Source organism: Oryzias latipes, chromosome 19, assembly GCF_053564925.1.
Source record: "Oryzias latipes strain Hd-rR chromosome 19, Olatipes_Hd-rR_3.1".
Lineage (NCBI taxonomy): Eukaryota > Metazoa > Chordata > Actinopteri > Beloniformes > Adrianichthyidae > Oryzias > Oryzias latipes.
This window is the reverse complement of record NC_136255.1, coordinates 8,360,251-8,376,487: the sequence shown is the minus strand read 5'-3', so window position 1 is coordinate 8,376,487 and position 16,237 is coordinate 8,360,251. Positions and strand designations below refer to the sequence as shown.

Genomic DNA, 16,237 nt, shown 5'->3' with positions numbered 1-16,237 from the left:
AATAAACTAGAGGGAGCATCCATTTCAGAGACATCCTGAAACCGAGACTGAACCAGTGCCTCCCTGAACATCCAGAGTCCCCCTTCCTCGATTTGAGGAGTTCAATATATCCTTGATTTTCAGTGGACTCACTCAAAGATTTCAAGCCCACCATATCAGCCTCCAAGTCATTAATAAATCAACAGTAATGTGAGTGTACTGCTGGCACAAAAGCTTAATTTCACTCTTACCACCATTGCCAAAGAGAACTAAAACGTTTTGTCTAAGATGGGTCCAAAAGAACCTCAAAACATCCTTAAAACCAACATCAATCGTTAAAACCGAAATAAAATGCCAATACGCACTTCTTGATTAAAAATCCTTCACATAGAAGACCCAAACCACAAGAGAATGATCAGTAAAAGCAACATGAAAGATGTTACAGGATTTAAAAACATTAAAAAGATGCTTAAAACAATAAAAACGATAGACGGGTGAGAGTCAACCTGCAACCTGCTCTGGAAACTGGAAATTTTGATGGTCAAAACACCACCATTTACACCACATTTCCTGGAGATTTATGATACTTTTCTCTTGCCTTAGCACCTGTCCAAAAATATGTTCATAAGCGTGACGCCCCAGTCACATGTGGGAGGGGCCACCAAATGTTTTCAGCCTGATCGCAACATGGAGCAGTGTCTGTCTATGTCATTACAATGCATGGAACACATGGAGGAGCAGTGACGTGCAGTGAAGGTTGTGGCTGGTGAGGCACTGACTCTTTCAGAGCCAGAATTAAAAACAAATGAGAGGCCTATACAAGTCATTTTAGAATTGGAGAAGATTGTATGTACCACCCATCATATTTCAACTTGTCCACAAACAAAATGCTATAAAGTTTTTTCATTTGTCTTGAGACCAAATCTACAAAAATTAAGAGAAAAGAGTGCTTAAAAAAAAAAAACAATCCGTCTGGAGCCCCTCGTATGATGCCATTTTTTCCTTGTCCCCTCCTAATGTCGAAATTAAATTTTAGGTCCACCATGACAATTTTTTTAAACTCACCCAGTGGTGTTTTAATTATGACATTTTTATCCAACATCCCATAACCTAAGTGACTTAAAAAGCCATATTTCATGTCCATCTTAAGCCTCTGTTTCCAAAATCTCCTACATGCCATACAGGCAATACAAACTGACAGTGTCTATTCTCTACAAATGTATCATTCGCGGTGGTTTTATTGACAGTGATTTAAAAGGAGAAATACTCAAAAATGCAAAAATTATTTTTTTTTCATTACATTTGCTCTCTTTCATAAGAAAAATGCCACCAAAAAATGCCCCTCATTGGAGGGGGACTGTAATAAAAGATCCAATTAATTTAAAATGTTTAAATTATTTTTGGTATCTTTTAAATTATTTTAAATATATATATATATATATATATTCTTTCTCTTTCGTCTTTTCCCGTCAGGGGTCGCCACAGCGAATCATCCTTTTCCACCTCACAAATATATCTATATCTATATATATCTCTATCTATCTATCTATCTATCTATCTATCTATCTATCTATCTATCTATCTATCTATCTATCTATCTATCTATCTATCTATCTGTCTATCTGTCTGTCTGTCTGTCTGTCTGTCTGTCTGTCTGTCTGTCTGTCTGTCTGTCTGTCTGTCTGTCTGTCTGTCTGTCTGTCTGTCTGTCTGTCTGTCTGTCTATCTATCTATCTATCTATCTATCTATCTATCTATCTATCTATCTATCTATCTATCTATCTATATCTATATATATCTATATATAGATATATATATATATCTATATATAGAGATCTACATATAGATGTATAAATATAAAATCAATATTAAAAGCAAAGCAAAAGCATCGCCTACGGAAGCGTTGCCCTCATTGCGCATGCGCCATACGTCATCGTATTTCTCTCGACGCAGCTGACGATGTAAACAAGACATTCGAGGGCAGCGGGGATCAAACAGGCCGGTGTCTCCTCAGATGCTCTGAAATAACCGCATACCGCTGCAATGGGACTCCCCGTTACGATTAAAGTCAATTTCCGGGGGAACGTGAAGCGGTTTCTGGCTCAAGATCTGGACAAACTGGAGTGGGAGTCCGTGGAAACCTGGGTGAGCTGTGTTAGCAAGCATAGCGTGGCGGCTAAAGCTGGCGCAGTTTAGCGAAAAGCAGGCCCAGACGTGGCCTAGATACGTAAACAGCAGCGCAGCTGAAGGACAGGCGATGCTGACGGGTGTTATGCGTGGTTTGGTCGCAATTCCTAAAGGAAGAGTCACAGGAGCTGCGTGATTTCTCGTGATTGTGTTTCCACGCACTGTCCACATTATTGACGTTTCTGCTCATGTGACCAGGTTGAATTAATCTAAACTCTGCTTTTTATTCCAGATTAAAGCTTCATTTGGAATAAGCCACTTTCAAGTAAAATACTTTGATGAAGATAATGAAGAGGTGAGATATTCTGCATAAATATATTCACGTTAAAAACGTATTTTGCGTGGAAAAAACAATCAATATTAAAATGGATTTATTGATTATCTGGAATCAATTTTTTGTAAAGTTTATGAACACAAACATTAAAAAACCAACATCATAAAAAGATTTGAAAAGTGACGTTTCTTAGGTATTTAAAAAAAAAGATTCATATTGATTTTTCATAAATCAACAAGAAAACACATTTTCACGGAAAAGAGGATTTGACACCCTCACCGAGGTGTAAAGTATTAAGGATTTTTTTAAAAATTGTTGTTTCTGACATACAGATCAACACATTTTTTGAGTTGTTTATTTTTAGAAAACCTTTAACTATGTTAGTGCTCTTTTTTTAGTAGTTAACTTAACATTTTATTTCAGCATGTGATTAGATACACATACCAATAGATTGTGTTTGCAGTTCTTGTTGTTCAGTTTTCTTAGCAGCTCAGCTTTCCATCCATGCTTTCTGCATGTCGTCATACAGCAAGTCATTGTCTCGCCCAATGATCTTTGATCTTTTGATCTGGAAACCTACGCATTAGTCAACTGTGTGTTATTTTTTTTTACAACCAGCTGTGATATTTGCTGGGTTCAAAGTACACGCTATACATTTTGTTTTCCTTTTTTTCAGATCTGTATTAACAGTCAAGGTAAGAAAAGTATTTACAGTAATGGCTCATTTAATATATTTTAAAGATAACTTTGTTCTTTTTTTTGCTGATTAACCCATGTCATCTTCTATTTTTCCTCAGATGAATATGAAGAAGCCATCAAGGTAAAACATCTATGTTTTTCTAAGTGATCAGGAAACTAAAGAATATGCAATCGCTGAGGAACGGTGTCACGTTGGTGTTTTAGAGTGCAGAGAAGCAGGGGAACCAGTTACACATGAACGTGTACAAGATGAAAGGGCAGGCCTGCGGGGGCCCGCTGAAGACGGAGGTGAAGGAGCTGAAAGGGGAGCTGCGGCCAGCGCCACCTTATCCCTCAAGAGTCAAGACGGTGGACAAAGGCACTCAAGTCACTCCAGAGCGAGAAAATGTGAGGAAACTCCACCTGCTTTTCAGACAGAAATATTGACTACAAACTTCTTATTAATAATATAATTCATATGTTGGTATAACTTATTCCACTATTAATCACAACAGCAAGACAGTAGAAAAGACACAAGTGATTTTTATAGTTTCCTTTAATCTATTTGATTATTTTGAAGACTGGGATGCAGGGAAAGAGAAAGAGAACATTAGAAGGAGGAAATGAGACACCACACTGGAATTGAAATCTTTAGGCTTTAGACTTTGTTTATTTGAAACAAGCTTTTGCTTAATCATCTGGACGAACACAAGCTAAGAGGTGAACTTTTCCCTCTGAAATGATGCTTTAACTTCTCGTGAGGAGCATCTTCCTCAAAGAGAAACGAGGAAGAGCAAAGCCAAGCACCACTTTTTAAATGGTCTGCTTTTTGTTAAAAACCATTTAAACTTCAAAATATAACAGGATTGAAGTTCCAGTAATTGATTTAATATTTATATTTTTCATAAATGAACATGGGGTGAGCGAGATAATGCTGTGCATTAACATGGCAGTAACCATCCGACGCGAAAATGAGATAAACGCACTGAAAAAAATCTCTGTAATTAATTATTTGCAATAAACGTGATAATTTGACACCCCTAAACAAAAACATTTATGTTTTTAAAAGAAAAAAAATGTTATCCAACAAAATTTTCACATTTCTGTCTGAGAATTTCCCTTTTTTCCAAAGGTAATCGTGAAGGACAGCAAAGAGAGTAAACCGGAAGATGAGCCCCCTCCTATGTGGTTCCGGTCCTACATGGATAAGGTATTTTATCTGAAAAAAGGAGTTCTGTTTGAAACCCTTTGACCTACTAACTCAGGTTTATTACCTCTAGTTTAAGGATGAAGTTGTTAGGGAAGTGGTGGAAAGGATGTGCAGCGACTTCTCAGGACAGTGTTGCACCCACAAATCATCAGATGTTCTTCAGGAAACCAGTGGGGATGTCATGGAACCTAGACCAGGCCCCTCCACCTCCAACGGATCTCTTGGCTACACCCCAAACTGCAGCAGCTGCAACAAACCCACATCTGAAGGAGCCTACAAATGCAGGTGGGCTTCGGCTCGGCGGACATTTCTGTGGGTGTCCATTTTTATTATTTCCCTTTTTTCTTTTTTTTGCAGAGTGTGCCCCTCCTGCATCCTTTGTGAGAAGTGCAGACACGACCACGACCCCAGCCACAGTCTCATGAGGACTAAGACGCCTCTCTCTATCCCTGAGCATGGACCGGCAGGAGAGTTGAGGTAAACCTAAACTGCCTAAACCTAAACTGAGAGATTAAACGTTAGCAGTATTGGCAAATATTGAAGCTTAGATTAGTGTTTTGGGGGTGTGTTTGATCATTTTGGGAGTTTTGATAGTCAACAAATAGGTATTCCTGATGACATTCCTAAACCAGGTTCCCGAGGCGAGGAGACAGGACTGTGCGCAAAGCTGAGCGACAGCGCCTCAAAGCTGAAAGGAGGCAGCTGAGAGCAGAAGTGAAGGAAATCAAGAAGAAACTGAGACTGGAGAAGCGGGGGCTGCAGTGGAGCGGACCCTCCACCTCGGCCAGAGCCAACCTGACAAACACGGCCTCGGCGTCCACACAGGTCCCCGCTTCGCCTCCTCCGGCTGCCTCAGAAACAGCCTCAGGTCCAGCCACAGTCCACGGCCCCATCCCAGCCATGGCCCCTGACCCCCAGGCCTCCAGTCCAGAGTAAGCGCCTCCTCGGAAGGGCGTCAGACAGTGCTGGGTCCCTTTAACCCAGCAGGGATACAAAAAGTGTTTTTGGGTTTTTTTGTTTTTTTTTTCTTCTTCCAAGAAAACAAATCAAAATATGACATCTTTGTAATTTAGTCTGTGTGGGTGTATCGCTGGCTGCCCTGGGTTGGTGGCAAATGTTGGAACTACCTCAGTATGAAAACTGCTGCTGCTGCTGCTTCGTAGATTTTCTAAGAAAACGTGCTTTCGGGCTGCAAAAAATCAAGGGGGTCCTGCTTTTTTGATTCATAGAGAACAAAAAGAGATATAAGAAATCAGGGCTTTTTTCAACAATGCTCTGTACACTTGAAACTAGGGGTCCCGGGGCCTCGCACACCTCCTTGGTGCCCACTATGGCCGCCTTGTTTCTGGATGAAAATCTGCCTGACGGCACCCGTCTGGAGCCTGGTACCAAGTTCATCAAATACTGGAAGATGAAGAACTCTGGCACTATCAGCTGGACGCCAGAGACTAAGGTACCCCTCCCACTCGTCGAGAGGCCAGCCCCCCCCTACAGCCTTTTTCTCTAACAGCTAACATTTCCTATCCCTACAAACCCACTGGCTTTGTCTGATGCGAGATTTTCCTTCAGTTGAATCTGTTTTGCTTTAAGCCCTTAAGTCTTCGTTTTTGTCTCGGTGTGCGTGGATCCTTTTCACCTGTGGCATGCCCCCACCCCCCCACCCCACCCCTCGTTGGCGTTCCTTTTTTTGTATGTATATTCCTATATTTTTTTTTTTTGTGTGTGTGTGCGTGCACCCAGCTGGTGTTCATGTGGGGGAACCTGGGCTTGGCGTCGGAGGACAGAAGGGAGGTGCCCGTGCCCCTTCTACTGCCTGGACAAGTGGGCGTGGTCAGTGTGGCCTTTGTGGCTCCGGTCATGGAGGGGATGTACACCTCCCACTGGCGGCTGGCACATTGCGGCTGCCAGTTCGGCCCGCGGGTCTGGTGCAGCATCGTGGTGGACACCGGAAGCAGCCGCAGTGCACTCTGGCAGCAAAGCAAACCGCCGGCAAGTCTGCTCTCCGGTGACAGCTGTGTCTTTATCAATGTGTGGGGCGGGGTTTTGATCGGGGATGCACGATAGAATTGATCAGCAGCCTGTTTCCCATCTTCATGAAGCTTCTTCATGTGTGTGTCTGCAAACAGAAACAGGAAAAACCCCAAAAGTGTGAATGAACTTTAACCCCTTAACATGAAGCTTTAGCTTCAGTCTTTACATTCTTTCGGCTATTGTATCTTTACAACCGTTGACACAATTATCAGAATTCCATTGGATTGTGAAGCAGAGAGGGATTCTTGCTCTGATATGCAACACTTTGCAGTCGTGACGTGTTTATGCATTTAACATAAACCAGTTGATTCTGCCAGAAAAGTGTTTTTCTCTGTCAGAATCCGATGGATTTACATTAATTGCGTAAATGGCATTGACTGTATAAGAGAACTGGAACGAGCAAGTTATGACATTACTCATTGAAAATTATGCTTCTAGCTCCAACCAAATGAAGTCAATTCAGTCACAATGTTTTTGCAATACGAACACCACCATGTTGGAGCTAGATGACGTCAGTAATCAGTTATTGGCCCGATTCTGTGTGAGTCTATGGCAACAGCTTTTGCCAATCAGGGTCGAGCTTGTTAGAAGTCCACACCCCTACCACTTGAAAACGGGCTTGAGAGAATCTGTCAAACGTTTTGAAGAATCAACATGAGACCACCTACTTAATTCAGACATCTGATTGGCCAGTTTACAACTTGAATAACTTGTAGTGCAGATAAAATATGATAAAAACAAGGATTATCAAGAACAATTAAAAAAAAAAAGTAGTAGAACTAGAGTGGTTATTCTTGTGGGGAGGGGTCATTTAGTCCAGTCCAGTTTTCATGTAAATACAGTAAATGAAAGGAACTGGACTCAATACCTTCTGAAGAACTGAAGAAATTCTGCATAAGAATTTGTTAAAATGACATTAATTGTGTAAATGGTCCGAGAGGTACGGTATTTCAAAGCGCATTTGTTGTTATGCTGTCAACAGCAACAACTTTGGTGTTAAAGGCTTAGAAAAAGTCATGACTTTATACGATTTTCAAGAACTCCCTTCCTGAATGTTCATCGTCTTAACAATAGAAGAACATTACTCATATAATTTTTGAATTGCTGCATCGACTGAAATCTAACATGAGCCTAAACACAAAGCTAAAATAATTAATGTAAATAACTAATTATTAGTGTTTGTAAATCTATCATAAATATAAGTTCAGGTGGTTTAAGTTCGTTGCCATACATCCCCAGGAAGTAAAAAAAAAAATACAAAAAAACTCTGACAGATTTTTTTTGTTTAAGATTGATAGAATCAACTAAATAGAAATGAAGCTGATAAATGTTTTAAGATCAAATTCTCCTTATTGTTCTTGAATACACCATTGATCATATTAAATGTAAATAAAATGCAAATGCAGAGCAGCTACAATAATAATCAGTAAATGAAGCTCGCTTTCTGCATTTTAAATGCGTATTATTTTTTAAACTCAGTTAAAACGAATGTAAAATTATAAAATGTATGTTTAAATAAGTCTGTACAGAAAGCGAAGGTGAGGTGCTTCTAAGTGATTTATGATCTGAAATGTTGAAAATGATCCTCATATACTCCTGTCTGTGCTCCAGAAGGAGGACGTGAAGACGGTGGGAAGCGAGGTAAGGTTCAAGGATGGCGTCTTTGGCTTGCCTGTAGATCTCCCCCATGAAGACTTCTACTTCCCTTCAGTCGACCTGCTGACTGCACAGGTGCTCACCTCAATCTCCTGACATCCAGCAGAGACATTTCTCTGTAAATTTAATCCCATCAACTCAAAAGTTGTACCAATGGGCCACATGTTGGTGGTAATGAATAAGAAAAAAACTCTTTCTAAAGACACGCCAAACTTTTGGATTCTCAACAAATATTTAGCTCCACAGGCTGTATGGAGTTTTTCAAGAAGGTTTTTTTGTCTTTTGGTCACCACACGCATCATCTGCCTTCATCTCATTCTCTCCTCTGCATCTTCCTCACTTTTGACAACCACTCTCATGTCCTCCTTCACTACATCCATGAACCTCCTCTTTGGTCTACAAAGACACTTGCAGCTTCTTCTAACCTTCTCAGTTCTTCTATAGAAGCATCGTCAAAGCAAATATATCTTCCTTACCATTAAACCAAAGTCTTGCTCATAAATGTTGACTTCTGACCTCTGTTTAGCTTCCACACTTTTTTTCCATTTTTTGTCTGACTCATTAACTTTGCTCTTTTATTTAAACATAAATGTAATTGATCTTTTTTTTAATATATCAGTCATTGTGTGAATGTAGATATTTTCCTCATAATCTTCTGTACTGAGGAGGAAGAACCGAACAGAAAGTGTGCTTTAGCTGCAGTCATAGTAAACAAACCTGTTGGAATTTTCTTGTGAGGTTCTAAAGTGCTTTAAAAACAAATTGGGTAAATACTTGAGTTTCTGCTGCCGTGAAACAGTCAGAAGAAACCAAGTTTTACTCTTTGGTTCACTGCTCTGTTCCTACAATTCCCCTGGACACAAATCTTCAAAAATTTTGGGTACATTTTCTTTTTTTTTTTCTTCTTATTTTTAAGGATCTGCTGTCATTTGAACTACTGGACATAAACATTGTGCAGGAGTTGGAGAAAGTTCCCAACAACACTCCTGTAGGTGAGTTGGATCACGGACATCAACTTCCAACTCCATGACTTTCTCTGGAAAAACTCCCATCAGCACCTGTTTTGCTTGACTGCAGCTTTTCTCATCTGTAGATCTTACACCCTGCATATCCCCTCTTCCCCATGATGCACTGCTGTTTGAGAAGTCCATTACGTTGCAGATGAAAGCAGAAGCAGAGGCCACAAGAGGCAGAAGACCTTCTGGTGAGACGTAGATCCATCTGCTGGGGTTTCAGGAAACACTGATGGTGTCAGGCCGGGGGCCTACCAAATAAAATGAAACAACAAAACAAAAAAGCATGTTCTCTTAGACTGACTTCCATTTTGTTTTGAAGAAGACATAATGAAGCAGCAGGAGGTGTCAGAGTCCATGACCCAGGAGGAGGAGAAGGAGGAGGAGATCAGTGGAGCTCAGTTCCTGTGTGAGACGATCATCCGCTCCCTGACGTTAGAAGAAGCCCCTGACCACAGACCACTGCGCCGAGCACAGCAGGAAAGACACAGAATGCAGGGTGGGAGGAGCTTGTTGTTCCTTTTCGTGGACTTGATTATTTCCTTTTTAAGAGTATTAGGGACACCATAAAAATAATGATACATTCACAGGAATAAAGTCGTAAAAATATGGGGAAAATAATTGTACTTTTACCGTAATAAATTTATGAAAAAAAGTCAAGAATATACAAGAATAAAGTCATAAATTCTGAGGAAAAAAAGTTGTAATTGTAAGAATAAAGTTTTTATGAGAAATGAAGTCAAAATGTTACGAGAATGTCGTAAAATCATGACAAAATTACATAACATTTTTTCTTCTAAATGTACGACCTTATTCTCGTAAAATTACACATTTTTCTCATTGTTTTACGACTTTATTCTTATAAATGTATTTATATGTCTTTTTTTTTATTGTTTTTATATTATTTGTCGTATCATATAAACCGATTTCATGATTTTCACTTGAAATGTTTCCAGCTGTGTCCAAAAACTTCCAGAGTGTTGCCGAGACTGAAAAAGAGCTGGAAGAAAGCGAGAAGGTGGAGGTCTCACTTCTGCCTGTGAACACAGGCGTCCATGACATCACCCAGAAGAAGCAGGAGGCGGGACAAAGTTAGCAAACGCTTCACTTTATTTCCTCTTTCATTTAACCTCTAAACCATGTGTGCATTATTTATTTTTTTGTTTTTCCAGTTCCTTTGCCAGAGACGCAGGCTGAAAACCTGCCAGTCAGCCCTCCTGGCGATGGTGAGGACAAAGGTGCTTTCCATGCTCATCAAAGCATGAGAGGAAGTCACGAAGAGGGCGGAGCCAGAGAGGACTGGGATGAGGTAAGGCTTTTTATTTTCACAGGTTCATATTTAGAATTTAGCCTCCAGACGTCAGCCTGGTGTTATTCAGCATTAATGAATGTGCATGGGTGGAAATTCTGCTCAGCAAAGCTTTTAGGCCTTATGTAAAATACTGTTTGCCAGAACAAAGTTCATTTTTATCGCTCCCATCGGAAAAACAAGCTGATGACAAGTTAAAAAGGCTACAGAAACAGCTGCCAACAAACCAGTTTTTGTTTGGGGCAGATATTTTTGGAAGTCATGAAATTATTAACATTTCTGGATATTATAAAACAAATCACTTTTCTTTGTGTTCTGTCAAAAAAGAAAGATTTTTGACACTTTAAGATATTTGCTTAGTTTCATGATGTTCACATTCTTAAAGATCTTATCAAATTTAGCAAAAAAGCGAACTTTGTTTACATGTGTCAAACACATACAAGGCTTGTTTATGGAAGCCCCAAAGGGACAAATTGCCCAGGACAAACCCCAGCCTAATGAGCTTTTTGGTTTTTAAACAATTCAGCCTTTTAACTTTCATCCTTCACCATTTTTCCAACGTAGTAACTTAATTAGATGCCATTTCCCTTTACGAACAGTGATTTGAAGGAACTTGCACCAAATCTTAACATTTTCTGTTGTCGTGAAAGATTTTCAAGCCAACACAAAATGTGAAGACTGCATTGTTATTGTTACTCTTCAGCATGCAGCATGTGCTGCTGTAGGTCCCTCCCACATCTCGGAGCACTTGTAGGAAAGACTGTAAAAAAAATTGAGTTAAATTCTGTAGTGTTTGCCCACAATCTGATTATTTGTATTTAATATATGTTTAGCCCTGCGACAGATTGGCGTCCTGTCCAGGGTGTCCCCTGCCTTCGCCCACAAGTGGCCGGGATAGGCTCCGGGAGCCCCGTGACCCCAAAAGGGAACGGAAGAAGATGAATGAATAATAAATGTTCATATCATCACAAAAACTGAAATATTGCACAAAAATTACACATGGAAACATAAAAAATATGTTTTAATTGAAGTTGGGAGTAATAAAGTAAGTTGTTATAATGTAAATGATATCAGAATAAAAAAACAACCTATTCTCATCAAAATGCAGCTGTTTTTAAAGCTTTACTACTATATTTTTCGGAGTATACGTTGCACCGGAGAAGAAGTCGCAGGAGCCAAAAAGTGTTTAAGAAGAAGAAGTCGCTCTGGAGTCACACCCCTGGTCAAACTATGCAAAAACCCAGGACTTATACTAAGAAAAATGCAGAGTTTATTTTTTCCATATATATCCTAGAAAAGTTCAGTTTTGCAATGAAGTCCCATGAGGTTCCCTCCTCTGTGTCTCAGGTGAGCAGCCAGACGTCTTCGGTCTCCTCCGGTGACGATTACATCATTGTCCTCCCGGACTGCTTTGACACCAGCCGGCCTCTGGGGGAGTCCATGTACAGCTCTGCTATGTCTCAGCCGGACGCCATCGCCGCGCCGACTGTAACCAGTACAGAGAAAGCGTGTGAGGGCTGCGACTTTGAGCCTTTCAGGGAGGCGGCGCAGGCGGCGAGGTCAGAGGACATGGAGGAGTCCCCCGGCACCTCTCCCACCCACAGCAGTGTCAACCAAATGTTGTGCGCATCCCAAACTCTGGACACTGTGACACTCACGCCTGAAGTCGTGCCCCTGCCTGGCTCTCCCCAGGCCCTGCAGCCTCTTCCAGCCCTCTACTCGCCCAGGTTACTGACTGGCACTGCAGCTTTCACGCTCTTTCCTTTTCCAGAGTCTGTCCACAGCCTACGAGGGGGTTTCAGCCTGGCTTTTGCCTGTGTGTTTCAGATCTGAGGCACTGTATCTGGCTGAGGATCCTGTTTCCCCAGCGTGCGAACCATGTGACCAACCACAAGTCCACCTCAAGTGTGAGTTTCCCAATCCAAAACAGATACAGACGTTTGTGCACACGTGAGGTTCAGGAACTCATGAGACTCAAATTAGACTAAAATAGAACATCTGTACCCAATTCACCTGTGAAGAAACATACTTCATAGGTTAGTTGGTTACTCTAAATTGTCCCTAGGTGTGAATGGATGTGTGATTGTGGCCCTGCGTCAGACTGGTGACCTTTCCAGGGTGTACCCTGCCATCGCCCACAAGTGGCCAGGATAGGCAGCCCCGTGACCCCGAAAGGGACAGAAATGGGTTTAGAAGATGAATCAATGAATGAATACGAAATCTTTGAGCAGACCAGATCATGTTCTATGGGAAGAAAGGAGAATTGAAAACAGAGATGAGTCATTTTTACGGCATTTCAGGGTGTTGCTTAAATCAAGTCATTATTCCTCCCTCTCCTGTCACCTTTCTTTCATATGCCATTTTTGGTTTCAGAAGGTAAGCTTTACAAACCAAATTTTATTTTTCTTTAGAATGCAAATCACGTTCAGCTTTACAGTAAAAAATTATACACTGGATATGCCTTTCATTTATATCAAAATCAAACAACAACATATAAATAGAAATACAAAAGAATAAAGAAAGGAGAAAGAAAAACATGGGGGAGACCAATTTTACCCAACAATATAAATTGTCAAATCAATTCAAAAGTTGACTCTTACAAAAAATCTGTTCAAACAGGTTTAACATATTTAACATAAAGTAGCAATTTTGAAATTAAGGGAGACTCATACTACCCTTTTCCTTTTTCAGTTGCAGAGTTCTATGTTTTACCCTTGGTTCCATATGAAATTTGAAAGTAGTATATCAAGCTCAACAAATTATTTGGGGAGTATAACAACGGGTAGGAATTGGTACAAATAAAGTAATTTAGGGAGAATGTTGCTGTACTCCTCCAACATTTTTACAATAATAGGAGTTTTGTAGGGTGGGATATTGTTAATAACAAATTGTCTGCAAATAGAGCTAACTTTTGTTTCATCTCTGATATTAATATCCCTGTGATGTCCCGTCTTTGTCTAATCCAACAACTGAGCGGTTTGATCCACAAGGTGAAGAGGAGTGGAGAAGTACAACACCCCTGCCTGGTTCCCCTTTCTAGAAGAAATCAATCTGGAAGCTCCCCAATTATCTTGATGCTTGCAACTGTTTTTTTATACAATCCAAAATTTTTATTAATATTACCTTTATGAAAACCAAATTTTCCAAGTACTTTATAGAGGAAGGACCGTCTCACTGAATCAAAAGCTTTTTTCCGCATCCAAGCCTTTCACCATGTTATCTAAAGTTTGCTTTGAAATCTGATTCATAATGTGCAACACTCTACTAATGTTGTCTTTTGTTTTTTTTACTTGTGTGACCTTTCTTTAAAAAATCGGATTTGCAGTACCATCCAGCTTGTCAAGATCATCGGGCTCAGCATCCAGTGCCTTTGAGACGTACAACCCCAGGCTGAGCAACGCTCTGCAGCCAAGGTACTAAGACCTCTGTGGAGTCCAGAGAAGTCCAGCTCTGCCGCTCTTCCTCTCAGAGGAAGAGGAACAGGGTTCTTTGGGGCAAAAACCTAACAAGAATTAGCTTCACGGGTGACATAAAGAGAAAGCAGAGTCTCTAAACACGTGTAGCCAAATTGCTGTGTGTTTGTGTCAGGGGCCAAGGAGGCATCACAGAGGGGTTCGTCAAGGGGGCCCTTTCTGTAGCCGCATCTGCTTATAAAGCTCTCTTCACGGGTCCAAACTGTCCCGTACAGGTGAGTCTACAGTTCTGAAATGCTCAGATTAAATTCAATTAAAACCAATGACATAAAAACCGAAATCACGTGTCCTAATATTGCGCCGCTGCCAGACGGCCGCAGCACATGACCTCCGTTGACTTAACATTGAAACTGGCCACCTCTACAGTGCACCAAAATGAGAAATGAAGAAATGAGAAATGAAAAAACACTTTATGTCCCAATCACATAGCCTTGTTCCTTTTCTTTTGTGTGTGGGGTTCATCAGCGAGGCATCGACCCCGCCACCCGGCAGGACCCCTCAATGATGGCCCTGCTGCTGGAGATGGGCTTCAGAGACCAGCGGCTCAACGAGAAGCTGCTGAGGAAGCACAGCTACAGCCTTCAGCACGCTGTCCACGACCTGGTACAGATGTCTGAGGAGAGCCAGAACCAAGCTGTGGACGCCCTGCGCTGACGGCGTCAGAGGAAATCCACTGCACCTCTCAAAGCTTGTTGTATATTCTACTCTGTAAAGCTTAAACCTTTTTTGTGTTCCGTTTAATTTTTTTATGACATAATGGGATCAACACTACAACTATATTACCAAAATATTGAAGAGATGAAATCAGAGCATTTATTTCTTGATTAGCATTTATTAGAGCTTTTTTAGTTAAGCTTCAATGAAAGTATACAGAATAAAAACACTTAAATAAGTAGTGGGTAAGCTCTGCTTGGCTGCCTTTCCTTCGGTGTTGGTCTGACTTTACAGGGGCTGCAGTGTAGTGAGAAACGTTCAGCGTTTCAGCTCTTCATTTCTTTCTCTATGGCTGCTGCTGCTGCTGCCGCCGCCTCCTCAACTCTGGAAACCAGGGCTGAACATGGGAGGGGTTGAATGTTTGAAAGGGAAGTGGCTGGGAAAAAAAACCGCTCTGCTGTACAGTTATGCTTGTGAAGTGAAATCAGTAACGGGAAGAATGGATATTTAAAAACTTTTCTTTGTTGTGAAATTTGCCTAACAATGCAATCTATTATCTGTATCAAAGTACTGTTTCTTTTCTTTTAGACATGTGGAATGTATAACAAACTGTCAGAGGGGATTGCTGTCCAAACTGTTTTTGTTTTTACACCTTTTTAAAGAGACGCCTGCATGAAGGATAGAGGCTTTAGAGATGAGGAATGTCCTCGTGGTCTTTGCACAGTCACAGTGGGAAAAAAAACGTCTTCTCATTGTCTTTCCTCTCCTCTACCCTGCTGCGTTTTAGCCTCTCCTCCAGCAGAGCTGGATCTCACAGCACATTCCTCACCCTGGAACCAACTTTATTTTACTTAGTTTTATTTAAAGCAGACGATCATTTGTTGATTCAATCCACACTGTTGTGTGCCTGGATTTATGTGTGAGGGTTTTGGGGACTTTGACTGTATCTAATGCTTGTCAGTTTACCATTCTGCAGTAAAACTACATATCCCTTCTCAATTTGCCAATAAACATTTTCTCATGCTCCTGGTAATTCTTAGCTCGCACAGCTTTGTGGGTGATGGACAAAGCATTTTGCAAAATCTTGATGGCATAAAAGGGTAAAAGTGTACTTAAGTCAGATTATACTCCAATTTAAACTAATAGTTTAATCTATTTAGAATAGCTTTTACACGTAAAACTTTCAGATGTGCCAAGATTTAGCTCAGTGAATCTACATGTTGAAGAATTTAAAGGAAATGTTTGAATGTTTAGGAGGCTGCTACCACTCAGGTGATTAGTTTCCTTAAGTTGTCCTGTAAGGGTTATGAGCAAACATTTTGTCACTCATTTCAAAATGTTTTAAAAGAGTTCCCAGTGGATTTTAACTATTTAAAAAAATAGAAAACCTGAATTGTTTTCTTGGACATAGTTTCTGCAGAGTGGCAGTTTCCATATGAGTTGTGGGCGGGACTGTTGGCACGGAGCGTCCCCTTCCCATCATCCATCTGTTGTGTGCTCTCCCACCAACTCACAGACCCTCACACCTCTAACCTAACATTAGGGATGCAAGAACAATGTTGAGCAGTATTGGGGCTATCCAGCCGTTCAGTTTTTAGCCAGATGCCAGCTCAGATGAGGAAAACAAGGCATGTGGGTCTAGTTGTCTACAAGTGGATCCATCAGAATGGAGCGGCGCAGGAAGCTTGTGGCCTGCCCATTGTTATTTCTACATTACAAATATATTTTTTAAGCAGCATTTTTTTGTCTGCTCCTGCTTCATAATGATTTGAA

General features: G+C 40.8%; 1 protein-coding gene across 7 annotated transcripts; it reads left to right on the top strand.

Moving 5' to 3' along the window:
* Positions 1-1,895: 1,895 nt before the first annotated feature.
* On the top strand, positions 1,896-15,497 carry nbr1a (NBR1 autophagy cargo receptor a). 7 transcript variants are annotated; one of them, XM_078937739.1, is made up of 22 exons: positions 1,896-2,124; positions 2,399-2,461; positions 3,117-3,135; positions 3,238-3,260; positions 3,344-3,526; positions 4,251-4,328; positions 4,492-4,613; positions 4,686-4,805; positions 4,961-5,260; positions 5,622-5,781; positions 6,069-6,317; positions 7,971-8,000; positions 8,932-9,007; positions 9,109-9,219; positions 9,351-9,527; positions 9,985-10,119; positions 10,201-10,337; positions 11,685-12,064; positions 12,165-12,244; positions 13,663-13,750; positions 13,926-14,025; positions 14,276-15,497. In XM_078937739.1, the coding sequence occupies exons 1-22, from the start codon at positions 2,023-2,025 to the stop codon at positions 14,462-14,464; spliced, it is 2,922 nt and encodes a 973-aa protein (XP_078793865.1). In that variant the 5' UTR covers positions 1,896-2,022; the 3' UTR covers positions 14,465-15,497. The 7 variants fall into 7 exon arrangements, with proteins under 7 accessions (XP_078793865.1, XP_078793864.1, XP_078793862.1 ...); XM_078937738.1 differs by having other exon boundaries at positions 7,971-8,090; positions 9,354-9,527; XM_078937736.1 differs by having other exon boundaries at positions 7,971-8,090.
* The last annotated feature ends 740 nt before the right edge of the window (positions 15,498-16,237 follow it).